Raw genomic sequence first — 14,761 nt, 5'->3', positions numbered from 1 at the left:
ATACCAAAAAAAGTGGGCAGACTTTATTTTAGTTCAGGCAATTTAGAGTTTATTGGCAATATATCTTGTGAAGATTTCTGGGCTTTGACCATCAGTTGTTTACCAGTTGACACGTTTATTTCGCTTAAAAGTAATTCATCATTTGCTTTAACTATTCTTGTATTGTTGTAACTTACTTGTTTATTCACATGGCTATGTAAATCAATAAACTTAATTTGTGTTACTTTCATTTAAACTTACCGTCATACTTGCGGTATTTTACGAAGCCCGATGTTTAAAATTAACACAATAGTTACATTTCAAATGAACAACAATTATCAATCTAGTCTAACTTTATTAATTGTTATTTTGTATCATAATGTAATATAACATGTCATTTTTTTTATGATGGTACAACATTACGATATAATTATTATGAGATAAACTACGCTTAAAACGGTGTCAACGTTAAAACGTCATCTAATTAAACAACTTGCGAGGATCAATAATAGGTGGTGCTTTGAACACAACAGTCAGTTGACGGTGAACAGCATCTCGGTGTCTGGCCAATCTCAGACTGGTATTATAACATTTTAAAGTCTATATGTATTTACTACTTGAGTAAAACGACTTTTGTATAAAAGGACGCCATAAATTAGTTCGTTGTTATACTAATAGGAACTGATAACGTTATATACCAAGCATATAACAATAATCGTTATACGTACATGTATTTTTATAATTCAACAAGTCGTTCGTTACAATAAACTACACATAATTATTCCCTACTGTTTTGGACGGATCTTTCTTATTTCAGTGATGCAAATTCATTTTTTTCTGTGATCAGTTTATCTAAATGATCTCGGGGTGACAATTCTCTATCTTGGGCGGTAAAGTTGCACTCTTTACTTAGTTGAAATTCAGCATTCGGCGAAACCTCCTCTACATTTTTCAAAAGCTTTCTCCAGAATGTTGCGACTAGTGTTAATAATGCTGCTAGCAGAACACAGAATCCTAAAGCAAAGAAAAGGTACACAATAAGTAGATTAATATTTTGCATGAGAACTAACACGTTTGTTAGATGATACATTTTTTTTAACATTGATCTACATACAATGAAATCTACACTCATTTTACCCATAAATTGCTAATGTTTCCTTAAAAACTGTATACATGTAAACGTTTTAAATTGCAAATTTATCTCTTTTGTTTTGTTTTTATATCCAAATTTATGGGTATACAAAAAATTGTAACCAATTCTTCTGCAATCAATTCATTTTTTGCTGTTGAAAAGATTCTGAAAAATGTGCCTATAATAAAACCATCCAAAACTCAAGTAAAACAATAAGCATACATGAATGAGGCTGTAGTTTACTTGAACCTAAACACTAGTTTTAAAGAGTAATTGTCTACTGAAAGTCAAGATATTTTTGGAAAGGTCTCTCTGTTTTTGTTACCTGATAGTATGTAGGACAATCCAAATGATCCTGTTATATCATATACAAGGCCTGAAACAAAAATAAAAAACCAAAATAACAGCATTACATACTCCCCATAAGGAATCAATGTAACGAACATGAAAACGACTGATTAAGAATTACAATACAGAATATTTTTAATAAAGGAAACTTTTAATTTTCATGCTTAAATATAGAATTCTATCTTAATGTATTGATTATACTGATAAATCACATACCTTCAACCAAAATATATAAGATGAATAACCAGAACTAATAGAATTTTTGAATTCCTTACCAATAAGAGGGGGGCCAGTAAGGGACCCCAAGCCGATGAGAAAAAACCACAGTCCTATAGCAGAGTTAAGTCTTCGTGCCCCTACAATCTCCAAACACAGGGGTATAGTAAAAACAAGTAACCCTCCGCTATAAATCCCGTACAAAGACGCAAACACCATGGGTCCTGATGAGAGGTTCACAAACAATGGGAAAGTTACAATCAAAGCACCCATACAGGCACTCAGTCCAAAATTCAACAGTAGTGGGTCGAGGCCGTTAGGACCAATTGCCAGTCCTATGACTATCCTTGAAAGAACAGTACCTATTCCAATCACAGTAAACAAAAATGAGGCTTCTTTTCTAGATGAACCAGAGAGAACGACGTAATTTGGAAGATGAATCATGATGACAGCGTATGCTATATTCCATAAAACGGCTCCCAGTAAGACACACATATACGCTGGAGTTTTTAATAACGTCAGGTAAGTCTTAAAATATGCAAACCGTTCCTCCGTTTTCCCTTGTTTCTGAATTTTCGAATGAGGAGTTCTCAGCAACATTCCACAAGGTATGGTATGAGATGCAATGGCTGCAGAGAGGAGAAATGTCCCTCGCAGACCATAAGTTTCTAGGAGATACTGCATTATTGGTCCACTCGCTAACATCCCCATCCCCACCCCAGCAGTTGTTATACCCATCGCAATCCCACTGTGCTTGGGAAAGGCAAAGCCGACTGACACCGGACAGGGTATCAGAGCTAGCCCAATACCTAGGCCTGAAAAAAAAGACAATGAAATTTTTTTCCAATAAATGTTGTTTACATTATCACTCCTAGCAAAGTCAGCCCAATCCCTATTCCTAAAAAAATCAAAAAAATCAGAGGCATCTGAAAGCAGATAATAAACATTCTTTTTGGCTTGGAAAGAAGAAAAATCCCTAAAGGTTAGCTAAATCATTTGCTTTTTCCTTTGTATGTATATGGAGTTGTATGTCGTAAAAAAGGACCAGTTGTATAGTTCAACTGAAATGTTAAAAAATAGAAAGGCTGCATACCATTGAAATAAAAACCGCAGAACATTTTTGTGAAATGAGAGATTGATTTAATTTCATTTATATTTTGCTGCGAATGATCAGCTCCTTTTTGTATGAAAAACATGCCTTAATTTTGATAAGAATTTCATTGTTTTAGTTTGTCATTGCTGTAGAAGTTCTCAATCGGGTTTATTTTCTTTTTGCAAATGAAAACGACTTATAATTTGCTATTTTGCAGTTATCAATTTGATTAATTATTGATTAAAAATCATCTTGAAAATCTAAACATAAAATTGTTTAAATCCATTGATATGTAAATGAACCCAAACCTGATATGATCCCATAAGTCACTATCAATGCCCAAAGGGAGGATGCAAAATGTGATCCAATTAATCCAACAACCAAAAGTATCCCTCCAAGTGACGCAGTCACTCTGCAACCAATTCTGTCAATTATATAACTTGTCAAGGGCCCTAAATGTAAATAAAAATATGTTTTTGATAACAACTTGATCAAAACAATTAATCATACACATGTACTAATCTGAAATCTGAAACACTGGTATTTAATTTCTAGTAAGTCATTTATTTTTGCTGTTAAAGAGAAACCAGGAATTACAACTGGATGCGTTTTCACATATGTAACACTTTTCCTTTTTCTTGGACACTGGGTATATTAGTAAGCATTTGGCGTACCTGTGACGCTCATCAGATTGATGAACAGTGATCCTACGATAGAGGTAGTAGCATCGCTTTCCTTGTACACTTCCAACAGGGACAAGTGAATGAATCCGGTTCCATAGGTCAGGATGGCAGTGAAGAACTGTAATCCAAAGGCACCTACGAGAACAACTACTGACCAGCTACCTCCGGTCGATATCATATCGCAGTCAAAGACACATTTTCCCGATTTCTGTCAAATGAACAGTCCTTCAGTTATGATTTTTTTTTACCCAGAACGAAAATTGAAATCGCGTGAACAGCATTTGTAAATTTCATAGAGTGTGATATCCTACCTGAAATAATTAAATTAGTCTATAATTCTAACCGGCACTTAGCCTGGCTGTCCTTGGTTTTTTAAATGCTGGTTGGGAACTGAAAAAAAGAGTTTTAACCGGTCATTTGATGTGTACGTGTTCTTGTCACGGTGCGAATGTGTGTCTACAATCATGGTATAGATTGTCATGGTCATTTACAGGAACTGTATAGAAAGAGTATCCGCCTTAAAAGTGGTTTTATGAAAAATTTGATTTCCTAGTTTTTACTCCAAAGTTTGACATGCACCCAAAAGAGATTGGGAGGGGGGACTCCATATTTATTTTTTTTATTTTTTTTTTTATTTAAATTTAAGAGGAATGTTTGCTGCGAGAAAACCTGGTTGGGGCAGCCCCCCCCCCCCCCCCCCCCCGCTTCAAACCTGAAGCTCCGTGTCTGTAAATTAGGTTTATCGTAGATTTTTAATTAATTTTACAAGAATTATTTATCAGCTAAAATTTTCGGAATACAAAAGGCGTAAGCAATTACTCTGGTGCAGGCATTTTTTAGTTTACTGGCAAAATATCTAAATCCATAAGTTAAGATATTGAAATTGCTTTCTAATGTTCTATATTACTATATTGTGTAGAGTTCCCCCTCCCCTTGAATTTCAGTGTCCGTCCTTTTTAAACACATCCCTTGGTTTGTGACATTCATGAAAAAAAAATAGTTCTTACGTGTTCTTTCATTTATTTCATTTCATAAATTTTATATAATTGACTACCTTTTGTACTTTTTTCTTTGCAAATTAAATCGGTGGAACGATGCTACTGGAGAATAACAAGGTAATCTGGAAGACAAACACTGACGCCAAAGACAATGGCGCCATTAATAATAGTTGGGTAAATGCTGCTTGATCCGTCAGGTGAGCAAAAAATAATATATTTCATTAAAGCAATTATAGTAAACAGCTGGGTATTGACATTCCATAAGATAGGAAATCCGTTCTCAAACTGGTGTTTATTTTTTAGAGCAGCTATCGATTGCATGTAAATTATAATACTTGAGAAAACCGCCATATGTCAGTTTCAACAATAGGCAGCAAAAGAACGATAACTGCGAGGCGAATCATAAGGTACGTAATAGATAATCTAATCAACGGAGAAATTAACAAGCAAGCATTCCTTAATGGATGACGGATTATACATTAAAAAAATACCTCTCGTTGTCATCGATTAGTCATGGATGACTAGTGCTGCCTACGTTCCGGTTATTACACCCAACACGTACTAGTATCTTTGTAAATGCTTTTGAGGTCATCGATTTTTAAATAGCAGTTATGTAGGTTAAGCCGACAGTGCAGATAAGGTGCACACATACCTTCAATTAAGGAAATGGGTCATATATAGTAGTAACAAAGAACAAGATAACACACACAAGCTGTATTTAGACGTCCTTATCTTACGTTGACATAAAAAAGTTATTAATACATGTCACGTGACAGGATAAAAACAATACAGAGACAACTGGGATCGATTTATGTATAATTGCATTTTTATTGATTTGGTTTTTTTCTTGGGGGAGGAGGGTGGTGAAATATATTTTATTGAATTTATCAAACAGAACAAAAACAAGTTCTGAAAACTTTCATGTATTTTATAGTAATCAAATTATTGGGCATAATGTGATTACATTTATCTACGTCAATTAATTGTAAGTATTTATTCGTGTTTTAAAAATGCAAGTGGAAAATACACATTTATAATTATTTCAGATAACAATCATTTAGAATATTATTAATGATGAATAAATTAATAATTAATAAAGACACGATTGACAAACATTGAAGTAGTACATATGAAAATGTTGAATTGTCAATAATTAATTGAAATTATCTAGAACGACATAAATCAAACAATCGAGCAATACTATTACTTATTAGGTTTGTTACTGACTGTTTACAGAAATTTGTGGGGTCGGTAAGGTCCATAGCTCCGCCTCGCCTTCTATGGACTTTACCGACCCCACAAATTTCTGTAAACAGTCAGTAACAAACCTAATAAGTGTTTTGTTTCATCGAGGACCTAAAGTTGATATGTAAACAACAAAAGATAATATATAAGAATTAAATTCATAGGCTTATTCTCTAATTTTGTACCTTTTTCGTCAGTCGTCTGAGCAAACCTGAATGCCAGTAATAAGTAATAAGTATATAGAATCGTTTTATTACGTCACGGGCAAAGGGATATCACTCTAAAATATTTTGGGGCTTAAAAATTCAAGTTATGGTTAAACGCTTGTGTAAAAATTCAGCTCAAATAACGTTACGTCCGCCATGTTGCCGTATAAATTTTGACGCTTGTCGTGTAAAGAGATTTATAAGGCAATCACGTGACACGATTCATCCAATGACGTCGAGACATTCTAGTCCGAGGAAAAACAAATGATAATTAAGATAATGTCATTTTCAACTTACACTAGCTTCGGGCAATGTAGTTATCATGAGAGGAAATGTATGTTATTCAGTATCCGGCAACAGCAAAAACTAACTGATTCAAACTTGTTAAAATGCAATGAATAACATAAGTACATGTACTTACATGTTATTAACAGACTGAAATCCAAGATATTGTACCAGTTTAGATAGAAGACAAATCCTTAACATCATGAGTAATAATTGAGAACAAAAGTTAATTGTAAACATTGAGAGCACAGATGACTGATAACATAGTTAGCGTCCAATTCAAAGGTTAATGCACTCGAGTGTTGGGAGATATTGAGTGTCATTATTCACTTACAATCGTTTTGTAGTTAAAGCGCAGGGATAAGCTACTATCACTTAATTCCATGTAATATATGAAAAATCAGATGGGGGCTTTTTTTCTCTGTATATACAGCTGTACTAATATGCAGGACATTTAACCCTTCCTTTTTTCTGATGAGATACAAGTATTATAATATCAAGCAAAGCATTAATTTTAAATTTTAAACACGGTAAGTCTGCGTTTAGCATTTTTGGGTAATAAACAAATGTTCTGCCCTGTCGCAATTATAAGGATGTATTGCTAGAAGAACTTTACTTACCTTTTTAATGCATGTACCCCGAATCGACTTTATGACGGCTGTACTAAGAATCTTAAATCAGTGTGAAAAAACAAACAGTTTTCGAATGTTTTTGGAGTCAAATGAAGGTTTATAGTCCGGAATAACAGACAATTTTGAAAATCATGTGCGGATGAGAGGCATCCTAGATACATTCATTACTTACCCATAACATATTTTACCGAACTATTTACCCTGCCCATATAAAACATATGTTACCGATCTGTTTAACCAATCCGTAACATATATTACGATTCTGTTTAATCCACCCATAACACACAAGGTTGAACTACTGTGTATCCTCCTGATTTAACTATGAATAAAATTTGATCTGTGGTGAAAATTATGTCTCTAAGGTTCGATATTTTATCAATTTTAATAAACAGCACCTGCAAGGTAAAAACGGAAAAGCAGTGAAATTCCTTTAGTATTTCACAGCAGATCATTTCATTCAAGAAATCTTAAAAAGGGTTGTAAAAATATAATTGAATGACGGTCAGTAAACTGACATTCGCAATAGTATTTCGGTTACATGTTCAATCCTGTTGAGCTTTCTGGGTACACAAAAGTATCAAACTATCTGATAGAAATCCAAGCAGTTTGAGACATACGAAACGATTAAGCATTGTTGGTTTTAAGAGTTTAAAACACAAAAATACATGCATTATTCAATTCTCATTAAAGAACTGTAATATTTTCTATAAAAGATGAATATTGTCCCATCCGTTCAATGGTTAAAATAACAAAATCTTAAAATTACTTTGAGTTTGATATATTAAAAAATATGCAAAAGTCGTTCATACATACTTTTATTTCTTGACATATCAACTATTAATTTTTGGTCACGATCTAGTCTATACTTGCACGGTTATGCCTAACTGCATAACACCGCGATCTTACCCACATTAAAACCAGTTCTAATATCGCAAGTCATCGTATGTATTTTCCATCGTTTTCAATTAACCGCTATAGATTTCAACTTTCTATTGGTGTTTAACCCATGAATTTCAGCTCAATAGCTCTGCATCAGCTGAAGGCGCATCCTTTTTGGGAGTTGATTTTAATCAACTCTCCTATGCAGTTACTCAGACAAACCGAAAGTGAAACAGTGTTTGGACCTCAGCACAACTTATTTCTGCTGACAAGACTTAGTTCTTGAAAATAATTGATAAATTCGATGTAATGTATGCTAGAGCATTGTTTTTCAAGGAAACTTATTTATAAATACCTTGAAAATAGTCAGATTTTAAATGGTACGACGATTTAGATATTTTTGTAGTCGTATGTATTAATATTCCTACGCCAGAGTTCAATAGTACTTAGTCTTGTTCAACTCGACGCTCGGCTGTCTCGGTAAATCCTTGTCGGAGATTTACGGTGTCAGCCAAACGTTTGGTTGAACGAGACTAGAGTTCAATTTTGCTTGGATCCATACAATTTTCGAGAAATATTTCTATTACTGATACATAGCTTGATTGAATTAATTTTATCTTTAAATGTTATTTAACATGATTCATATGGGGGTTTCTCGACATCTCGGCACTGTAAATCGGCAATACTTTTGAGGAGAGAAAACAACTCAACCACATCATTTTTTCTTTGATGTAAAAAGATTCCTGATATATAATTATATGAACTGTTATGCTTACCTTCTATATCAGGTTTATCCATGTGTAACCATGCCGGTACACGGGCCGTATGTGTTACATCCTTCCCTTCTTCACCTTATATATCCTGTTTATATGTACGATGATACTTCTTTGTACCGTTTTGAAACACATGATCAAGAAAATTAACTTTTGACATTTATTTTTATTTTTAAAGGATAATATTTTTAGCATTAATCAGATGAAAAAATTTACTGGAAAAAATAGTCAAGTAAAAAGTAAAGTAAAGGAAGTAAAAAAGAAAATTAGAATGAACACTTGTTGTGTATTAAATTCATCTGATTTTTCAAAAGCCGGACATTGAAACAAAAGGTAAAAGCAGAATAAAATCTAGGATTTCAACCAATGATTGAAACTTAATTGACACAACAGCAGATTTTTTTAAAGATTAAGTTTTTCCATTTTCAATCTTAGCTAACTTATTGCCATTCATTTCAACACTGGAAGTCCGTTTTTTAAACACGATGGGACTGTATTTAACATTGTTAGCAAAATGAACATCGTTTTCACTTTGAGTCCTGTCTCTGCTTTGAAATTTTCTTGCAAGTAGAATTTTAGCAACATTGTCAGTGCTCGTGTCAAAGTTTTTGCGTGTCATAGACTGAAGGCTATACAAAGAAACACATTCAGCGTTCACGATATTCTTAGGATCAACGATGAAAGTCAATGACCCGGAGAAAATAGCGGAACCAGAGAGAAACCGTGCGCTGTTGAGACTCAAAATGGATGCTGCCGGTACAAATGCATTCTCACTTCTCCAAAATGTGGACATGAGGGCGAATATACCAGCAAGAAGAAAAAGTCCTCCTGTAACCGTCAATAAATGCCATGATGACAAATTTATCGCTATCCAAAGATTTTTCTTTAACATGGAGTATATTTAACTTAAACATACCTGCTAAGTAGAATGCAACAGAGTAGTCGTCCAAAGCCTCCACTATCAAACCTTTAGAAGAGAAACTTGCTATAATACATCTATCTTTTAAAAAAAGAAGTATACTCTATAGGTAAACATAGATCACGAGGCATGCTATATACATGTAAATTACAGATGTACATTGTACCTTACCAGTGATTGGAGGTCCGGATATACTGCCGAAACCGGCGATGAAATACATAAACCCTACAGCCAACGGAAGCTGTTGCAGTCCGACCAGCTCCAAACACAAAGGGTTAGTGAGAACAACAAGCCCTCCGCTGTAGATACCATACATCAGAGAAAATAAACACTGGCCTATGAATACACTGGCATAAAATGGGAACGTCAGGCCGAGTACACCAACGATACCAAGAAACCCAAATTGTAACAGTAGAGGGTCTATGCCGTTTGGTCCTAGGGTCAGGCCAGCAAGTAATCGGTTCACGGTGCTCCCAATCCCGACCATGGTCCACAGAAAAGCGGCATCCTGTTTATTCGTTCCCAGTGAGTACACATAGTTACTTAGATTCACACTGACTATTGCGTAGGCGGCATTCCACAAGAATCCACAAATAACTATCATGATAAAAGTCTTATTACGACAAAGGTCAGAATACATTTTGCATCTACTGTTTTCAATCCCATGTTTTGTTCTTTTGGCCATTTGCAGATTGATTTTCTGTTTTAATTCGAGTTGAGATGGTCTCATTAAGGCCCCTGCCAGTACACATTGTAATCCAAGGCCGCCAAGAATCAAAAAGGTTCCGTTAAGTCCATACGTGTCCAACAAAAACTGGGTCAGCGGTCCACTTCCGAATATCCCAAAGCCGGCCCCCATCACTGTGAAGCCTACTGCCATCCCACGGTACTTCTCAAATGAGTATCCTGAAGCGATGATCGGTGCAAGGCATATAAAGCCCATACCAGACCCTGCAAAGAGAATGATTTTTGGGAGTTGATTATAGCAGTTACTCTGGCAAACCGAAAGTGAAACAGTGTTTGGACCTAAGCACAGATCATCACCGCTGACAAGACTTAGTTCTTGAAAAAATAGAAAAATTCGATGTAATGTATGCTGAAGCATTGTTTTTCAAGGAAACTTATCCATAAATACTTTGAAACTAGTCAGATTTTATATAATACGACAATTTAGATATTTTTGTAGTCTCATGTGTTCCTACGCCAGAGTTTAATATTAATAGTCTCGTTCAACCAAACGCTCGGCTGTCTGCGAGGCTCTCTTGCTTGTGGGAGATTAACGGAGACAGCCGAGCGTCTGGTTGATCGAGACTAGAGTTCGATACCAATAGTGCTTGGATCCATACAATTTTTAGAATTGTTTCGATTACTAATACATAGTTTGAAATCTATCTTTAACAATATTACACAACATGATTCATATGGGCCTTCTCGAAATTCTTGTCGGAAAAGTCTAAAAATTCACATTATAAAAAAGTGCGTAATTCAAATACAGACTAGAAAATTATTGCCATGCAAGATAAGTTGATTTTAAAATAAATGATAATTGATAAAATCAACTCCCGTCAGTACTTCAGTACTTTGATTATTACAATGTGGCAAAGTAGATTTGTATACAGGTCGATTGTTATAGTAATTTCCTTGACAGTATCAAGCTGATTGACTCTTAACTCGGTCTAATAATCTGCATTAAAAGTGATGAGCAACACAAAAAGGAAAAAATCGTAAAAAGGTTCTATAATTTGGAGGGTAATGGTTCCATTCGTTGTATCTTATTCTTAAAATTAGCTATAAAGCTACCAAGTATTATTTAGTGGAAAAAACCCATTTATATATAGATACATTGTATATCAACTTTTTTAAAAAGCGCCATTTAGCCCGTTTATAATTAAGAATTGATACAATACGAATAAATCCCTGACAGGAACTTGCATATATAACAAGAAAAAGTAGATGTGGTGCAGAGAAAGACATCTAGAATAAGAATAAATACAATGATCATTTGAAAAGAATACAACACAACTGTGTTAAAACCAGTTAAACTGAAAGGAGCCAGGCAAAAGTAATTCAAACGAAAAACAAGTTAATAATAGAACTAACAAGTTGCTGTCCTTTAAAAAAGGACTACAATACAATTTCAATTTCAATTTCTTTATTGCAAAGACATACGTCTTATAGCACTTACATGTATAAATGTGAACAATACATGAATAAATAATAATAATAATGGACGGTCAGTCCTTACAAATCTATAGAATAATTTGTATTTGGAGAATGAAATAACACATATATTATATATATATTGATAGTAATAACAATTGAAATCAGCAAATGACACTTGATATAGTCAAACCATTCTGAGTGTGAGGGCTTTGTAAATGAATTTTCCTAAATTACACAATTCTTTAATATTGTTAACACTTAATAACTGTATTAATTTGTACATGGATGGTTTACACCAGTAATACTTTTTTATGAGCTTTGATCGTAATGCTAAGTACATTGGACATACAAGTATAAGATGATATTCGTCTTCAATGTCTGTTATACAAGTTTTACAAAATCTTTTGTCTCTTGGTATATTTTTATGTCGACCTGTTTCAATAAGCAAATTATGTGAGGACAACCTCATTTTGGAAATACATTTTTTATACAACCTTGGTATTGATTTTTCTAAATAGTATTGTAAGCAAAAATTATCAACTAAGTGCTTGTAAATAAAACATTTTGTTTCTATTTGCATCTTGCCATGCAGCGTTTGAATAAAGTTGTCTTTAAGTCTTTTCTGAATAATTGGTAAACAAATACGACTGTTTAAATTATTTTGACCATTCCACATGTAGCCAAGTCCCAGATTATATAATTGGTCCTTAATAAATTTTGCCCAGCTTTGATAATTTTGCTTTTCGTTTTCACAAATACAATATGACCAGCCATAAGCAGCTCTTAATATACAATTTTCTGTCTGTAATAATTTAAACCAGAACTTAAACATTCGATATATACGAATAAGATATAAGGGTAGACGCCCAGTCTCGAAATATAACATAGTTGTATTAGTATTTTTCCGGACACCAAGCACAAAGCGTAAAAACTCAAGGTGGACCTTTTCAATATCTTGTCCCTTGTGGGAACCCCAAACTTCACATCCATAATTTAAAATGCTACACACATAGGTATCAAAAACAGAAAACAAAGTACAATGGTTTAAATAAAGCTGATTAATTGTTGATTTGAGAGCAAATATGGCTTTGCGACCTTGTGCCGCTAATTGTTTTTGAGTGGTAAAAAATTTACCGTTATAATTGAACATAACACCTAGATAAACAAAATGGTCCACAATTTCTAAATTTTCACCATTATAAAGCCATTTCTCGTTGGTGCGGTAATTCCCACCATTTCTAAAAATAACCACTTTAGTTTTAGATACATTTACATCAAGGTTCCATTCGTTTGTATAGAACTGTAAAATATTCAACATGCTCTGTAGCTCATCAATTGATTCAGAAAACAATACCATATCATCAGCATACATAAGAAGATAAAGACTTAGCAATTGCAGGTCAGTGGGGGCAGTCCCTTTTCCTATAAATTCATTTTCAAGATCATTAACATATAATACAAACAACATGGGAGACAACACTTCTCCTTGTAAAAGACCAACATGATTTTCAAAGAAATTAGAAATATGACCAGAAGATTTAACACACGTTCTAATTCTGGAATACATTGAACGAATTACTTCAAGTAACTTTCCCTGTATACCATAATACTTTAATTTTCTGTACAATTTCTCCCTATTGATAGAGTCAAAGGCCTTCTTATAATCAACAAAACAACAATAAAACCGTTTTTTAGTTTGCAGCGCTTGTGAAACCAGGCAATGAAGTGCAAAAATTGCTTCTGTAGTACCTAACATAGGTTGAAAACCAAACTGTGCATCTGTGACAATACTATTGGAAGATGCCCATAATATAAGTCTACGGTTCAATATTGAGGTAAACAATTTACAAAAGCAGCTGATAAGACTTATGCCTCGGTAATTGTTGGGGTCATCTGGGTCACCCTTTTTAAAAACAGGAACAATAACTGCATCTGACCATTGTGTAGGAAAATAACCGGATGATAATATACGATTAAAAATACTATTTAAACATGGCATAAGTATACCCTTGAATTCTATAAAATATTCATTCAAAATATAATCAAGACCATGTGATTTGTCTCTTTTGAGATTGTCTATAGCATCTGATATTTCTTTTACAGTAATTTCAGTGTCTAATTCTTCAAACACGGTAGTTCCAGTGTCCACCGGGGGATCGTTATCTGTATCGGTAGTAAATGTAGATAAATCTTCAAAATGTTTTCGGAATAGGTCCAGTTCAATTGATGTATGTTTAGGTTTTCTTTTCCGGAAATGTTTGTAGAATATTTTTGGGTTGTCTTTACGGAGATGATCAAGAAGGTTGCCTTCTTTTCGTAAATACTGGCGTTTAAGTTTTGCTTCTGAACGTTTGTAATTCCTCTTAGCTTCGATTAAGTTCAAATGGTTAACTCTGCTTTTTGTATTATTAAAACGAGTGAGTGCTGATCGATATATCCTGTACTCTTTTCGGAGATCTTCATTAAACCAAGGTTTGTCAGGTGACTTCACACATGAATGAGGTCTCGCTCCACCTGAGTTTTGAACTGGGTTTGGATACCTTTTGTTTATTTCGAAAAAGGGTCGCATAAGGTCACTCAGGCGTGATGTAAACAAATCGACCGATTCGTCAATACTAGACTGGGAATCACACAGGGTATTCTGGAAACATGCCACAAGGTCATCAGAATTCTCTATTAAAGCTGACTGGGCTTGATGAATCATGTCCTGGTTCCAGACGAATTTCGAAGACAATTGGTTTTCACTTTCATTAAGCGCAGTTGAATTGCTAATAATTTCTATTTTAGACTTCAGTCTGACATGAAGAGGTGCATGGTCAGAGTACATAGTAAAATTTGCTACAATGAACTGATCAATTTTTGAAAATACATCAGGTGTAGTTATAACATAATCCACAACGCTCATGCCCCTTGGGCCAACAAATGTATAATCTTTATCCATACCCAAATTATGACGCCCATTTAAAATTCTTAAACCACTACTTTTACATAATGATAATAACTTGTTACCCAAATCATTGATGACCATGTCAGGATTAGTTCTACTTTGAAGACGTGTGTCTAAACCATAAAATAAAACTTCACTTAAATCTCTCAAAACATCATCATGTAGTATATCATACATTATAAAATCATTTGCATTTGCAGTTCTTGCATTAGTGTCACCAATCAACATCACTTTTCCAAAAGTCAAATATTTAACAATTTGGT

The 14,761-nt window shown here is 34.0% G+C and overlaps 2 protein-coding genes across 6 annotated transcripts in view; both read right to left on the bottom strand.

Annotated features, from left to right (window-relative positions):
* Nucleotides 1-363: 363 nt before the first annotated feature.
* Nucleotides 364-3,902, bottom strand: LOC117689900 (monocarboxylate transporter 12). Its single transcript, XM_066068205.1, has 6 exons — nucleotides 3,763-3,902; nucleotides 3,443-3,659; nucleotides 3,077-3,220; nucleotides 1,735-2,490; nucleotides 1,437-1,487; nucleotides 364-993 (listed from the first exon to the last, which is right to left on the bottom strand). Exons 2-6 carry the CDS (start codon nucleotides 3,627-3,629, stop codon nucleotides 788-790), a joined length of 1,344 nt encoding a protein of 447 aa, XP_065924277.1. The 5' UTR covers nucleotides 3,630-3,659; nucleotides 3,763-3,902; the 3' UTR covers nucleotides 364-787.
* LOC105343092 (monocarboxylate transporter 12) overlaps nucleotides 3,763-14,761 on the bottom strand; it is a 22,116-nt gene continuing 11,117 nt past the window's right edge. For 2 of the 5 annotated variants that reach the window (XM_034472351.2, XM_066068202.1), the window contains exons 4-8: nucleotides 9,560-10,339; nucleotides 9,386-9,436; nucleotides 8,473-9,297; nucleotides 4,941-5,101; nucleotides 3,763-3,841 (exon numbers count right to left, since the gene is read on the bottom strand). In XM_034472351.2, the coding sequence (XP_034328242.2) occupies nucleotides 8,879-9,297; nucleotides 9,386-9,436; nucleotides 9,560-10,339 (1,250 nt within the window). In that variant the 3' untranslated portion in view covers nucleotides 3,763-3,841; nucleotides 4,941-5,101; nucleotides 8,473-8,878. Of the gene's footprint in view, nucleotides 3,842-4,505; nucleotides 4,586-4,940; nucleotides 5,102-8,472; nucleotides 9,298-9,385; nucleotides 9,437-9,559; nucleotides 10,340-14,761 lie in introns of all 5 variants that reach the window. The other 3 variants (XM_066068203.1, XM_066068204.1, XM_034472352.2) reach the window with 3 other exon arrangements.

The sequence above is a fragment of the Magallana gigas genome, chromosome 8 (assembly GCF_963853765.1).
Source record: "Magallana gigas chromosome 8, xbMagGiga1.1, whole genome shotgun sequence".
NCBI classification, from domain to species: Eukaryota; Metazoa; Mollusca; class Bivalvia; order Ostreida; family Ostreidae; genus Magallana; species Magallana gigas.
This window is presented reverse-complemented; position numbering and strand designations above follow the sequence as displayed.